The 16,184-nt window shown below is 31.5% G+C and overlaps 1 protein-coding gene across 1 annotated transcript; it reads left to right on the top strand.

Annotated features, from left to right (window-relative positions):
* Positions 1-7,279: 7,279 nt before the first annotated feature.
* Positions 7,280-9,828, top strand: LOC101502973 (lysine histidine transporter-like 5). Its single transcript, XM_004499522.3, has 8 exons — positions 7,280-7,348; positions 7,439-7,707; positions 7,796-8,191; positions 8,305-8,701; positions 8,935-9,040; positions 9,142-9,233; positions 9,341-9,409; positions 9,509-9,828. Exons 1-8 carry the CDS (start codon positions 7,346-7,348, stop codon positions 9,605-9,607), a joined length of 1,431 nt encoding a protein of 476 aa, XP_004499579.1. The 5' UTR covers positions 7,280-7,345; the 3' UTR covers positions 9,608-9,828.
* The last annotated feature ends 6,356 nt before the right edge of the window (positions 9,829-16,184 follow it).

Below are 16,184 nucleotides of genomic sequence, written 5' to 3'. Positions count from 1 at the left end.
TTTTTACTAAAAATGTAAGCTCATCAAGTCTTCCTTTTAAATTCTTGTGCGAAGAAGCTTGAATTTCATTCACACCCCTTGTCAACACTGCTGGATTGCTTCTAGTTGTAAACTGTTGAGAATTAAGGGACATGTTCTCAATCAAAGCCTTTGTCGCTTTTAGGGTCTTACCGACAGGTGCTCCCCCACTAGCAACATTCAAAATGCTTTTATCCATAGGTAGCAAACTTTCATAAAAATACTGGATGAGCAATTGTTCAAAAATTAGACACTGATTTCTTGAATCTCTTCTAATACTCATGTAATGATTCCTTGTCAATCTGCCTAATGCCACATATTTCCTTTTTGATTGAAGCAACTCTTGAGGTAGGGAAGAATTTTTCTAGAAACGATTTCTTGAGATCATTCCAACTTGTAACATAACCTGGTTAAAGGTAGTATAACCAGTCCTTGGCAACATCTTGGAGTGAAAATGGGAAGGCTCTCAGCTTAATGTGGTCTTCTTTGACTCCTTTAGGCTTCATGGTAGAACACACAACATGGAATTCTTTCAAGTGTTTGTGGGGATCCTCACCTGCAAGACCATTAAACTTTGGAAGCAAGTGTATTAAACCAGATTTAAGTTCAAATGGTACAGTAACTTCAGGATATGTGATACACAATGCATTATAATTGACATTTGGTGCAACAAGTTGTCTTAAGGTTCTATTATTTGCATGAGCCATATTTTGCAGCAAGTTATCACTTTCACTATCTGACTTTGACTCGTTAGCACTAACAGTTCGATTAAGTCTACGACGTAAATAAAATGTCCTATCTATTTCAGGTTCAAGGGAAAGCATATTTACAGAACTAGCCCTAATCATTCATCATCATAACAATGCAATGCAAAATTACAATTCTGAAAATTCCAACAATGTCCCTATTTCTAAAATTGAAGTGAAAATTTGAAAACCCTATCAAATAAAATCCAAAAAATATAAAAATACCTCCAAAAATTTCTAAAAATCAAATAAAGGCAACACAATTTTTTTTTTGGAATTTTTGGAGAATATGAAAAATTCAAAAAATTGAAAAAAGAGTCTAAACGAAGGAATTTAAAATTTGGGTATATTCCTTGATTTTTTTATGATTTTCTGGCGAAATTTTGGGGCAATCCGAGACAGTGCCTGAAAACCGGGTTTTTTTTTTTACTAGCAACGTTCCTAAGAGCTAGCACAAGCCAATCTGACCTGTAGAGCAACAAAACACGATGAAACAATTGTTAGGATGGTTAGTAATACTCTAAAACTGGTTGATATTGTTATCAGAGAGTCCTTAGTAACATCGCCAATTTGATCCGCTGTCGCACACGAGTCAAATAGAATTTATAAAATATAAATAGAGATAATAACTCGAGTCGTTTTGCAAGGACTTCTGATATAATAATATTATCCGAATTGAAAGTTGAAATTAGAAAGAGGGTTTTTTAGATTTTTGTTTTAACAGATGAGCAAAACGATTAATCCACTTATTCGACTTTCAAACCTATCACATATTATATCAATGAGTTTAATTTCTAATTCGTTACTCTACTCTTATTTGACTATAGAATTGATCAAACAAAGCGTAATCAATCCTATGTGAATTCGGTTTCTTTGACTGGATTAAGCATCACAATCATCAAAATATTACAATTAACGATCAAGAGTCGCAAAATTATAATTCAATTAAATTAGAATTTGAAACCAAATTCTGTCAAATGAATTTAATCGATCCTATTGAAATTCAATTTAAGCAATCAGAATATCAATATAATCAAATAAACAGATATAGAATCATGAAGCAAAATTGACAGTGTAACTTGAATCTCAAGGTGTTGATGAAACTCTGAACTCGTGGATTAATCTTATAAAATTAGTCTTCCATGAAATTAAAATAAAAAGTGTTTATTTCTTGTAGCAATCTGAATCCTAATACTTCATTTGTAGAAAAGAAAGAAAACTCTCAATATATAGTACTCGATTTTGGGCTTTAGGGTTTAAAAACAAGTGGCCCGCTATTTAAAATTATCACAAAAGTTCAGATTACGAAGTCTGCAATTTAGGCCAGTAAAGTTCGACATTGGGATTTTATTCCAACAAAAAGTTGTAACTCTGACTTTTAGCTTTCCAACGCCTGCTCTTATGCGCTAATCCAACATCCGGAGCTTAAGTTATGGCCTACAGAGCGAGTAAGAGTAAAAAGGCAAATAATAAAATTATAATTCAATTTCAACCCACAGTTTAGAAATAATCTAAAAATATTATTCTAAGCTATAAAGAACTTTTAAAATACCAACCTAAAAAGTTAAAAACATGTGCCCAAATACTATGATCAAAGACACTGCAAGAAAATACTCAATTTATGACTAATTTAAAAAAGATTTTGAGGCTGAAAAAAACCCTCAAATTAGTGATTGAAAAAATTCTATAAAATACTAAAATTCAAATTGGTTGTTATTTGTGACTGAAAAATCTCTCACAAATCAAAAATATATATTTTGGCTGATTGTAACATTTGTGATAGTAAAAAACGGTCATAAAATTATTAGAGGGAAACGTTATTTGAATTTGTGGGGACCAATATCCTCATAATGGACTTGATTGATTGAAAATATCAGCAGAAATTTGTGGCGGCTTATACCCTCACAAAATCATAACGTTGGAGTATTGTGAAGTCTTAAGCTGCCATAAAATCAGCTCGTTGACATCGGAACAAGCTTGGAATAAAATAAAATATATGCCAAAAGTACAAGTTGTTTGTGACGTGACTTGTAAACCACAAGATCATAGACAATTACACAATTGGACAAAAAGATGTGTTATTTGGGATCTACCGTATTGAAACAAATAATCTTTTGAGACATAATCTCAATGTTATACATATCAAGAGAAATTTCTTTGACAATATATTTAAACCTTTGATGAATGTGAAAGACAAAACAAAAGATAATGATAAGGCTAGAAAAGGTAGGTATATATTGAAGACGACTAAATTTGTTGTTGGTGGAGCATAACGGGAAGACTCTAAAACCCTATGCGAATTACACTTTATCTGTTGAAGAAGCCAAATCTATTTATTGTTGGATCAAATAGTTGAAGACGCCTGACAATTATTGTTCTAATTTAGCAAGATGTGCTGATGTAAAAAATTAGAGGACACATGAGATGAAAAATCATGATTGTCATGTATTTTTAGAGTGTTTACTTCCTATTGTCTTTAGTGCTTTTCCGACTCACGTATTGAACTCACTTATTAAAGTGAGTCAATATTTCAAGAGTATTTATTCTACAACGCTCATAGATGAAGATCTCATCAAGATGGAAAATGATATTACGATGATTCTATGTAAGTTGGAGAAAGTATTCCCTCTTGGGTTTTTTGATTCTATGGAGCACCACTCGATGCATCTTGCAAGTAAAACTAGGCTTGGTGGACCAGTTCAGTATAAATTGATGTATCCATTTGAAAGGTAATATATATATGGTGCTTATTGTACATCTCATTTATATTATAGGCTCATGGGTTATTCAAAACCGTTGGAGAAAAATAAAGCTAGAGTTTAAGGCTCAATTTGTTCATCTTACCTACACCATGAAATAACAATACTTTTGTTCTCATTATTCCAACAAACGTTATCACCAGTGAACATAATAAATGACACTGATGGTGTTATACGCCACCCATATGCTCTATCAATATTTTGCTTGTTTGGTCATGATGTCGATAGGGATTTGCCAATTTTTTGGTCAGGTGACAAAGTATTTAATGTCGCACATGTTCAGGTTTTGATTAATTGCACCAAAATTAAATCATACATTGAGTACGTTTTAAATGCCTTTTGATTTTTAATTAATATATTTAAATTAATATTGATCATACGTAGTATTTTAATGTGAACAAACAACATATATATGATCATCGATCAGGACATTTTTAACTACAAGACAATCTTTTGTTGATTATACGTTCAAATTTCCCATCATGGCTTCAACAACAAGTACATCTCGAAGAATTAACTCCTATCAACATCCACTTAAGGCTGTTATCTATGGACCCGAGTAGAAGTTTCAAAGAATGGCACACCTATTATGTCAATGGATACAAATTTCACACTGAATCTTGGACTGAAGGAAAAGAAACAATTAATAGTTGAGTGTGTATGAAAAAGTGTGTATGATAGTGGTGTAATAGAAGACTTTTACGACATAATTGAAGATATTTACGAAATTGACTATATGTTCCTAGATTATGTGAAAACAATGGTGTTGTTTTACTGTAAGTGGTTTGATCCATCTAGTAGAGGAACTAAGATTGATTTGATATCCAACACTGTAGACATTCGCTTGAGCAAAAGATATCCATTGTTTGATACATTTGCCGTGACCCTAATGTAAGACAAATGTATTATTTTTCTTATCCATCCACAATCATAAACAAACAAGGTTGATGTGTTGTAGTCAAAACAAGACCAACGAGTGGAATCGAAGAAGATGAAGAAGTTGCTTATCAAATGAATTAGATGTCAAATTTGGATCATGTGATTGGAGATGAGACTATTAGTCGACTTTGTCATGAGTCAAACATTGGAGAAGAAGTTGATGAACAAGAAATAGAAGATGAGACTATTGATCGACTTTGTCATGAGTCAAACATCCAACAACAACAACAATTTTCATTTCCTCCTGCTTTTCATCAGCAGTTCCCGCCTAACCAACAACAACAATATCCACGGTCTCCTCAGTACTTGCAGCAACAACCATTGTTCCAACAGTGGCAACAATACTCTCAATACTCTCAACAACAACAACCGCCTTCAAATTTTCAACAACAACAACAAGAGCCTCCAAACTCCGCCTTCCAACAACAACAACATCAACCAATATTTCAACAACAACAGTATTTTAATAATTATCCGTATGTCCTGTCATTTTCACAACATCTTCCTTAACCTCAAGCAGATCAAACTTCATACTGACCGACTATATCAACAACTGACTTGATCATACTACATTTAAGTCAACCTTAACCAGTTATGGCCCCGTCGACTAATGGTGGTGTACTTGAAGATGAAATGCAATTTCAAACCACGTTATCTCCAACACTAATTAATAATACTTTTGAGGGACTTTTGTCGTCGGGTAATATTCCATCAAATAATGGAGGGAGTTGAGCTAATGATCAGATGAATTATTATGATGATTGATGTATTCGAATAATATTTTTATTTTTGATTTGTATGAATATATTATATATTATTATTTAATTATGTTGTGTTTTATTTTTTATTTGTATGATATAAATTATTAATTTTTGAATATTTTATTTTGTTTGGTAGTAATAATTCAATTAATATTAAAATTATATTTTTATATCTAATATTTAATTTAATTTAAATTTTATATAAATATTAATTTATTATATATAATATTAATTCCAAATTTTATACAATTACTATTTTTTAATAAAGTTACCCATTGTGACGGCAAAAATGGCTACAAGTTTAAACTTTGTAATTTTTAAACTGAATGATATTTTAGTATGAATAGTTGAATGCAGGTAGACTACATAAATTGAAAAATGTTATTTGAATACAAATAGGTATATCCTATATCTGACACTTCCATCACTTTTTGTTCATTATTATTTTTGTAATTTTATTTTTTAAATTTATTTATTTATTTATTATTAAGACATATATACAAGTTTATACATTAACCACTTTTAATATTTTGTTAATAACTATAATATAAATTATTAATTATTTATTTAAGATATGTTTCATTAACCATTATAATATTAGGATTTAAAAAAGTACTATAAAGTAGTCAACGTTAGCCACATTATAATATTAGGATTTAAAAAAGTACTATAAAGTAGTCAACGTTAGCCACATTATAATATTAGGATTTAAAAAAGTATTATAAAGTAGTCAATGTCATGTATCTCAAATAGTTATCTATATATTGTATTAAAACAATATTTTTATTTTTTTGGAAAAAAGTTATTTTTTTCAATTCTTTTTTACTATTTTTCGTAAAAAAGAAAATGTAAACGTTACACCTTATACATACGGTGTCTATCCACTTATGTGTTAAATTTATAAGATACCCGAAATAAAATATAGACAACTACTTTTTGATTTTCTATTTTTTAAAAAAACTGGATTATTTTCAAATGTTTAATTCAATTAAACAAATAAATTCAATATGACGTACTCAATGTGTTCTAGATTAATGAGTTTTCTTTTCAAAATTTCTATGTTTATAAGAGATCACATATGTTTCTAGAAACGTATTTAAGTCTAGAAACAAAAATTGTTCAAAAAATATACTCTGAAACAATAGTAAAATTATGTTTTCTAAATGTATACTTCTGAAATGACTTTAGAGTCTACAAGATAATTGATATAAAAATGCTTTATATACTCATATTTCCAACCAACAATTAAAACAGTATTATACTTTTTTGTAACATTTGATATGCGACTGTTTGAATATATAAAGCTATTTTTACATTAAAAAAATAACAGTGTTTTAATTTTTGGTTGAAAACAGTATTTTTTTTAAGTGATTATTTAAAAAAAAAAACAAACAAATGGACCTTAAATTGAATATGACAATCATTCCCCAGGTATTAAATTTATTTAACAAAAACAAAATATTCAATTATGAATAACATTTGTTTTTACATTCTTTAACTTTTTTTTATTTTATTTAGATAAAGTCAAAATATGCATGCATGTCGAGGGTGCAATATACAAAAGAATATATATAGTAATTAATAGTATGTAATTTCTTTCGATTAGTCTAAAGTAGTGTAAAAAAAAAACTAGGACTACTACTCTATTTTTGTAAAACCGATAGTTAATTTGTGATTTTTATTTAATAAAATGTACTTGGCTAGAAACAAATATTGAACAATTCAATAACCTATTTTGTTGGTGATTTAATTTTGAAGAATAAATGAATGAATATTTGGCATTTGATCCATTAACCTAAGCCCAAGTTTAGGATCTATTAGATCCCCATAATCTCGGAATTAATTACATGTTTATATATTATGAAGTTAAAAGTCCGATCCCTATTATTACTCTAACTTACTTACATCACACACTATTCAGTTACTACGTGGCTCTAATTTCATTGTCGTCCTTAATCCACGGACTTAACTCGTGACTAATTCAACCTTTCTCCATTCGATTCTATTCTTTAAATTCACTCACTTTACTATTATTGCAACACTAAACCAACCAAAACTTCACATTCCTTTTCACAACTTTACTGCAATTCCATTCTTTTGCACTGTAGAATTACTTGTGATTATGGTAATAGTCCTTTTAATCAATCTCAATTTCATTTTTAATTTTTATATTCAATTATTTTCTATTGTTTGATTCCTTTCTCGACTTTTTCAGCTGAGTTCCAATGATGAGAACGTTGATACCGGACGTCGTGCTGCTGTCGATGCAACACCTGCACCTGTATCCGCACCTGCACCTGCACCCGCACCCGCACAGGAAGCACCTGTTCGTGGTGGTTCTATTGAACAACAAAATATTGATAAATGGTTGCCTATTAGTGCATCAAGAAAAGCAAAATGGTGGTATTCAGCATTCCACAATGTGACTGCTATGGTTGGTGCTGGAGTGTTAGGGTTACCCTATGCTTTATCCCAACTTGGATGGTATATAATGTTCAATTCAATTCAAAGCTAGTTAGGTTTGATTTGATAATAATCAATTAATTAATTATTATTTTTTGTTTATATATAGGGGTCCAGGAATTTCAGTGATTTTAGTGTCATGGATTGTGACATTTTACTCACTGTGGCAATTAGTGCATATGCATGAATTGGTTCCAGGAAGGAGATTTGATCGATACTTTGATTTAGGAGAATATGTATGTGGAAACAAAGGTCGAATTGGATTCTGGATAATAATGATACAACAACTTATTGTTCAAGTTGCTTCAACCATTGTTTACTGTGTCACTGGTGGGAAATCATTGAAGAAATTCTTTGATATTATAACTCCATCATCAGGAATAAGTCAAATTAGACAAACATATTATATTGTCTTCTTTGTTTGTTTACAGTTACTCCTTTCTCAAATTCCTAATTTCAATACTTTGAAAGGAGTCTCTTTGCTCGCTGCTTTCATGTCTGTCTGGTATGTAATTTTAACTGTGTTGTAAAACTATTTTTAATAATATATTTTTTAAAACTAAAAAAGTAAAACAGACGAATAGTGTTATCAGTCATAATGATTCTTTGAACTTGTAGCTATTCGATGGTGGCATTTGGGGCGTCACTTGTGAAGGGATCGCATCAACATCAATTTGATCATGGAATTAGGTCACAAACTACAGCTGGAGAAGTTTTTGATATTTTTAATGCACTTGGAACTATAGCATTTGCATTTGCTGGACATAGTGTGGTACTAGAGATTCAAGCTACATTACCTTCAACAGAAGAAAAACCTTCGAAAAAACCGATGTGGCGAGGTGTGCTAGTTGCATACTGCATAGTTATAGTTTGCTATCTTTCAGTTGCAATATCTGGATTTTGGGCATTTGGAGATACTGTAGAAGATGATGTTTTGGTCTCACTTGAACGTCCTCCATGGGTTATTGCTACTGCTAACTTCATGGTTTTTGTTCATGTTATTGGAAGCTTTCAGGTGCTTTATTTTTCATGCATTTATATACTAACACTCTCTTTTCAACCGTCTTAAATCTGGTAAAAATCGTTAATTTTAATTTTTTTTTTTTAAATTTAATGATCTTAATAATTCAACAACATGCTAGTTACTTATTTTTATGGAATTGTTTGTTATCTTTATACGTAATTTTATAAAAATAAATAAATAATAAATGTTCATATGATATTATAATTGGTTACTTTATGTTGAAGGTTTTTGCAATGCCTGTTTTTGATACAATTGAGTCATGTTTGGTGCAAAAGTTAAAATTCAGACCTTCAATGGTTCTTCGTGTCGTTGCTAGAAGCCTATATGTTGGTAAGATCATTCTTTTAAATAAATTACATTTTTAGTTGCTACTCAATTCTATAATTTTTGTTATTTTTTCTTAAATTTTGTTATTTTTTGTTTCCTTGTAGTTGTGGTGGGATTCATTGCCGTTACCTTTCCATTCTTTGGAGGACTGTTAGGATTTTTTGGAGGCCTAGCATTTGCAGGAACATCATATATTGTAAGAATTATTATTATTATTATTATTATTATTATTATTAAATATGGTTTGAAATATTTTTCAAATATTAGTCTAATTTTTACTGAAATTTGAAATATTTGATACAGATACCTTGTGCATTGTGGCTTAGGGCCAAACACCCAAAAGCATGGAGCTTTCATTGGACTGCATCATGGGTATTTTTTAAATTTAATCTATATAAAAAATGATTTAATTCTAATGTCCATAACAAAAATAATTTATGCATCTAAATTATTTACTTTTGATTATTACAGATTTGTATAGCTATTGGTGTTATAATAGCAGTTGTTGCACCAGTGGGAGGAATACGAACAATTGTTGTTTCAGCACAGACTTACAAGATGTATTCCTAATAATAATATTAATAATAATTAAAATGTTAATTGATGTTCTTAGTATTCTTTTTAATTTTTAAGAACATCATTTCATAGAACTTACTAGTTTTTGTTTTTCTAGTTTCTAGTATGTTCGGCAGGAATTTTAGCTGCTTAGTTATTGTTGACATTTGTAAATAATTTGTTTCTTTAAGGTTATATATTGGTTAGTGAATGTTATGCTAACCATGGTTGGAGTCAGATTAATTAGGTGGGGAGTAAGGTTTGTTAGCCAAAACATATTAGTTGTATGTTTGCTTTCAAATTGTAGTGGAAACAATTATTTTATGCTTGTTGCTAGTCAAAAGCTACACATGCTTCTCCAATATTGATTGAGTTGAAAGTATTTTTTCTATTAATTATATCTTTCATTTTATGATTTTATTAGAATTTTCACTTACTCAATTTAATAAATTCAAATGAGAAATGCTTAATATCACTGAATGGAATTTTATGCCTTGACTAGCTAGTTCTTGAGGTAATGGCATCTAACTTGTCAAGTTGTAACTAGTGTTGTCCATTGTTGTTCTTTTTGTTTCCCTACTCATCCTTGCCAATCTTTAGGCTAGGAAAAAGGTACCTTTACTGTATACTATACACACAAAATGCTCCTTGAATTCCTTCAATTCCAAGGAAATATTCATATTTCCTAACTCATTCATAGCAAACTCCTTGTTCATACCTTTTTGAATTCAATCCACATCTTTATGTCCAATGTAGATCAAGTCATATGCATAGATGCTTACAATTAGAAATACTCCTTTAGTGTCATGATTTAGAAACAATGTTTGCTCACTTTTGCTAGCTTAGAAACCTTCTTCAATGAAATAAGTCCCAATTCTATTAAACCAAGTCTATAAGACTTTATGGAGTTTGTACACTTTGTCTTCACTTCACCTAATTTTATTAATTTAGTAATCTATCAGTCATGTTTTGTTGACTCTAAGATTCTATTAATGAACCATTTAATTACAAGTTTGTCTTTGTTAATTGTACTGATCTTCTATTTTTGTTGAAATAATTTCAACTATTGCATTGTACGAGATCGTCAAATCAAATAATGTTATATTTAATAAGTATAATATAATGTGAAAACGAAATATCATGATGATTGTCAAAGAGGTCGAGTTTTATTGAAGTAATAATTAATTAATAATATATGAATAATAACAATAAATATTATAATATAAATTAAAATTTGTTAATTAACTTATGTTAAGATTGCAAATGAAGTTATGATTTTACTTAAAATATTATTTAAATTCCCTTAGTTGTTGGATATCCTGCTTTATGATTAACCCAGCAGCTCAATTGTTCAATATATATATGTGCATGACTTGTTGAAACTTAATTGTTCACAGAATATATATATATATTTTGAAAACTAATAATAACTATCAGAATTAATTAATACTTAAAATTAAATTATTAACTAAAAATATCTAATGATGGTGTGTCCATAGCAAACTCTTTAATGTTAAGTGTTATAGTATCGCTGAAATTACTTCTTTTCATTTTTGTGACAACCACCGGAATTAAGAACCCATTCCTTTTAAGACAAAATTAAAAAACATTCATTTTTTTCAAAAATAATAACCAATTCCTTTTGTTTTCTAAATTCTTACGATAAAACTATGCACCAGTAAAGAAAATGAAATGATTTCTTCTAAAATATTCAAACCATTCTTCTCAATTGCCTCTACGAAGCTTCGCAGACAAAGTGGACATTTTCCCAAATCTCTGAATCGAAAAAGAACCCAAGCAACATTAAAAGTCTATATAGAGACAACGATTATGTCATTATATTTTTTTAAAGTCTAAACGAGCAGTGTTCACCTCTTCGGTCTCAAATAATGTTGATGGAACTCCTCCCTAAATTATCAAAGTTTTCTCTATGCTTATTCAACAAAAAAGTAGTTCTATAATCCTATTGAGGAGGTCAAATCTATTGCTACCGTTTCTAACTATAGTTAAATTTTTCACGAGGTTGTTGTTGTTGTGAGAACCTTTCTTCAACATTTTGGCAAATTGTCGTTGAGGAAAAACCCTCTGAGTATTTTCTCTCCCAACCTCTCCAAGCTATTGTCATCAAAACCCTTATTCAACATTCTGACCATATGTTGTTGAGGTGTATGAGTGTTGTTGCCACTAACGAGCACATTTACATCAGTACAAGTTTGTGTTTGAATTAACGTAAAGTATGTTTCTAGCTAGGATTCATACTTTCATTGAGAGAATGTTATATATCAAGTCCTATATTTGTTCAAGTGTATGAAAACACTTTGGCTGATTAATATTCATTCTAACAACTCTTTACTGAGATAATTTTTCATTCATGTTTATCTTTTGATGTGTTCTTGGAATTTCTAGAATTGCTATTTTTAATTTCTATTTTTCCACACAGTTTTTTGATAAAGAGGGTTTCTTTTATAGATGCCAATTTGGAACATTGTCTTTCTTCAACTTCAAATTGAATCGTTGCTGTTAAAATGTTATATTAGAATGTAAATAATTATATTAGATCAACTTCAAATTGAAACGTTGTTTAATAATCTTTGTCTATATAAAGAAATTTCGTTGTGTAGTTGAAACACACGAGTTATTCAATATGTCTCTCAATACTCTTCGTATTCAACATGGTATCAGAGCTAGTGTGAGTCGCAAGACCTCTATTACCTTTCTACATCTTCCAAGATGTGCTCTGCCACAAAGTCCCCTTATACTATCCATGCTCAGCTAGGATACCCAAGTCTTACCAAACTACAAAAATTGGTGCCTAGTTTGTCTAAGTTGTCTACTTTACATTGTGAGTCATGTCAGTTAGGAAAACACACCCGTAATAATTTTCCTGACCGAGTCAATAAAAGAGTATCCTCTCCCTTTGCTTTAGTTCACTCTGATGTTTGGGGTCCCTCTCGTACTGTGTCTACTTTAGAGTCTAAGTATTTTGTTACATTTATTGATGATTACTCTTGTTGTACGTGGTTATTTTTAATGAAAAATAGAGCTGAACTGGTTTCCATTTTGGAGCAATTTTATCAAGAAATTAAAACTCAATTTAGAGTTTCTATTCGTACCTTAAGAAGTGATAATGCTCGGGAACATTTGTTCCATCAATTTCAAAATTTTATGGCTTCCAATGGTATTCTACACCGAACATCATGTCCTTATACACCCCAGAACAACGGGGTAGCTGAACGCAAAAATCGGCATCTCATTGAAACCACACGAACCTTACTTCTCCATAGAAATGTTTCATCCCGGTTTTGGGGGGATGCAGTCTTAACGACATGCTACCTTATCAATCGTATGCAATATTCTGTCCTTGATGGTAATATCCCCCATTCGGTTCTCTTTCCCCATACCCCTCTTCACCCACTACCACCTTGTGTCTTTGCGCCCACGTATTTTGTCCATAATTTATCTCCTGGTCTGGACAAATTGTCAGCTCGATCACTCAAGTGTGTCTTTCTCGGTTATCATCAGTCCTAGAAGGGCTATCGTTGTTATTCTCCCACACTACACCGCTACGTTACATCAACCGATGTTACCTTTTTCGAGTTTGTACAATATTTTAAACCTACCCATATAGCTACTGAGTCCCCTCAAGACATTAATCCCGAACCTCCTCAAGTAGTTATCCCTATCCCACCACTCCTATTGAACCTGTCAAGTATGCCCCAACCTCCACGACCACTACAAACATATCAGTGTCGTCGCCTATCCTCTGTTGCGCATGTTCCTATTCCCATTGTAGACTCTCCTCCGACGCCACCTCCAGATCCGACCCTGCCACCTGAGCATCACCTTCCCATTGCTCTTCGTAAGGATATTCGCACCACCCGTAATTCATCTCCTCATTATATTGATTTATGTTATCATCGTCTTTCTCCTTTACATTACACTTGCTTGTCCTCCTTGTCGTCTGTTTCTATTCCTAAAACTACAAGCGAAGCATTATCCCATCCTGAGTGGAGGCAAGCAATGCTTGATGAGATGTGTGCTTTACAAAGCATTGGTACTTGAGAATTGGTTCTTTTACCTCATGGGGAGTCTTTAGTCGGGTGTCGTTGGCTCTATACAGTGAAGGTTGGTCCTGATGGTAAGATTGATTGATTTAAGGCTCGTTTGGTAGCCAAGGGATATACTCAGATTTTTGGATTGGATTATAGTGATACATTCTCACCTGTTGCCAAAATGTCATCAATCATACTTTTTTCTCCATTGCAGCAATTCGACTTTGACCTCTCCATCAACTTGACATTAAAAGTGCTTTTTTGCACGATGATCTTGAAGAGGAAGTTTATATGGAGCAACCACCAGGACTTGTTGCTCAGGGGGAGTCTTCCACCATGGTTTGTCGGCTACACAGGTCCCTTTATGATCTTAAACAGTCTTCTAGAGCTTGGTTTGGCAGATTCAGCTCAGTAGTACAAGAGTTTGATATGATCCCTAGTGAAGCCGATCACTTTGGATTTTATCATCACTCAACCCAAGGGTGCATCTAACTAGTAGTGATCAATAAGGAATACTCTAGTTAAAACAACATCTTTCAAATAAATTTCAGACTAAAGACCTTGGTAAACTCCGTTATTTTTTTGGTATTGAAGTAACCTAATCCAAGGATGACCTTGTAATTTCACAAAGAAAATATGCTATGGATATTCTTGAAGAAACATGTCTATTGAATGCAAAGTCAGTTGATACTCCTATGGATCCAAATGTCAAACTCCTACCTAATCAGGGGGAGCCTCTATCAGGTTCAGGAAGATATAGGAGATTGGTTGGAAAATTAAACTATCTCACAGTCACTCGTTCTGACATTTCCTTTGCTGTCAGTGTGGTAAGTCAGTTCTTAAATTCTCCTTGGCAAGAACATATGGATGTTGTAATTCGGATTCTTAAATACATCAAAAGTGCACCTTGAAAAGGTCTCATTTATGAAGATAGAGGACATACTCATATAATTGGCTACTCAGATGCCGATTGGGCAGACTCACCCATAGATAGACGATCAACTTCCAGGTAGTGTGTACTTGTCGGAGGAAATTTAATATCTTGGAAGAGTAAAAAACAAAATGCTGTTGCAAGATCCAGCGCTGAGGCAGAATTAGGGCTATGGCACTAGTAACATGTGAACTCATCTAGTTGAATCAGTTCGTAAAAGAACTTCAATTTGAAGAGGCTAGCACAATGACACTAATATGTGATAATCAAGCTGCATTGCACATTGCCTCAAATCCTGTTTTTCATGAGAGGACCAAGCATATTGAGATTGACTGTTATTTTGTTAGAGAAAAGATTGAATCATGTGACATCATCACCAACTTTGTCAACTCAAATGACCAGTTAGCAGATGTTTTTACAAAGTCATTGCGAGGTCCTAAAATTAGTTATATATGTAACAAGCTGGGTGCATTCGATTTATATGCTCCAGCTTGAGGGGGAGTGTAAGTATTCCAGCCCGTTAGATGGGCTGTAAGTATTACAACCCATTAGTGTTACTATAAATTAGGGTTGTTTAATACTCTTTGTCTAGATAAAGAAATTCAGTTTTGTAGTTGAAATACATAAATTATTCAATATGTCTCTCAATACTCTTCGTATTCAACCGTTGCCTTATTTCAATTTTATTCATATTTGAATTGTTATATTTTTTCAAATGGTATTGTTGTCGCTGTGTTTTGAATTGATTTTGAATTTGATAGAAACCATTGTCGGCCGTTGCTATTGTTTCCGGAAGAATTATGATAATTAGAATTATTACACTCAGTGCCATACTTCTGAGTAACCTTCCGGGAATTACTTAAATTATTCCAGTATCTTAACCAAAAGGAACATAGCCGTTATCAAACTTTGTTCTGGCATCCTTCAGATTATAATAGGGCAAATACCTTGAGAACATAGGCAATTTCCAAAACCATTGACTTTAATAAGTTATTGCCTTTTTCAAATGCAATGACTTTTTATTATAGGAATTAATATTTTTTCTAAATGAAACTGATGTGTTGATTTTTTTCAGACACATTGACTTTCTTTAGAGTTAGAGGGGTGATAATCAGAATTAGATGATAAGGTGTAATATTAAATTGATCACATGTAAAAAATAGAGTATTTGAGGAGTTTTAGAATTGTTCTTACTTTTTTTGTTATCATCAAAACATAAATAAAATGATTGTAGTTAAAAGCTTTTTTACACTAACAATCTCCCCTTTTTTTATGATGATAAATAACTATACAATGAATGAACAATTTTTCTTCACAAAATAAGGTTAAAAATCATGCTCCCCCGAAATGTAATATTCATAAAGAAATACAACATTATCATAACTCTAATAATTCCTTTTAATTTATTTCACGAATTCCTAAGATGTTAAATCTTTGAATTATTATAAAATCTATTGATTGACAATTTAGAATTCCTCAGGATATTAAGCTTTTGGATTATTGTTCTTTTTATGATGTTAAACCTAATGAAATAATCCATATTTTTAGAGGATGTTAAACCCATAAAAATAAGGGTGAATTGCAAGCAATTATCATAATAATGATATAT

Source organism: Cicer arietinum, chromosome 5, assembly GCF_000331145.2.
Source record: "Cicer arietinum cultivar CDC Frontier isolate Library 1 chromosome 5, Cicar.CDCFrontier_v2.0, whole genome shotgun sequence".
Lineage (NCBI taxonomy): Eukaryota > Viridiplantae > Streptophyta > Magnoliopsida > Fabales > Fabaceae > Cicer > Cicer arietinum.
The sequence above is the reverse complement of the archived record's forward strand: the minus strand, read 5'-3'. Positions and strand labels throughout refer to the sequence as shown.

Coding starts and splice junctions, on each gene's coding strand:
- LOC101502973 (XM_004499522.3), top strand. Junction 8,192..8,304: donor GCTGCTTTCATGTCTGTCTG/GTATGTAATTTT, acceptor TTGAACTTGTAG/CTATTCGATGGTGGCATTTG. Junction 8,702..8,934: donor ATGTTATTGGAAGCTTTCAG/GTGCTTTATTTT, acceptor TTTATGTTGAAG/GTTTTTGCAATGCCTGTTTT.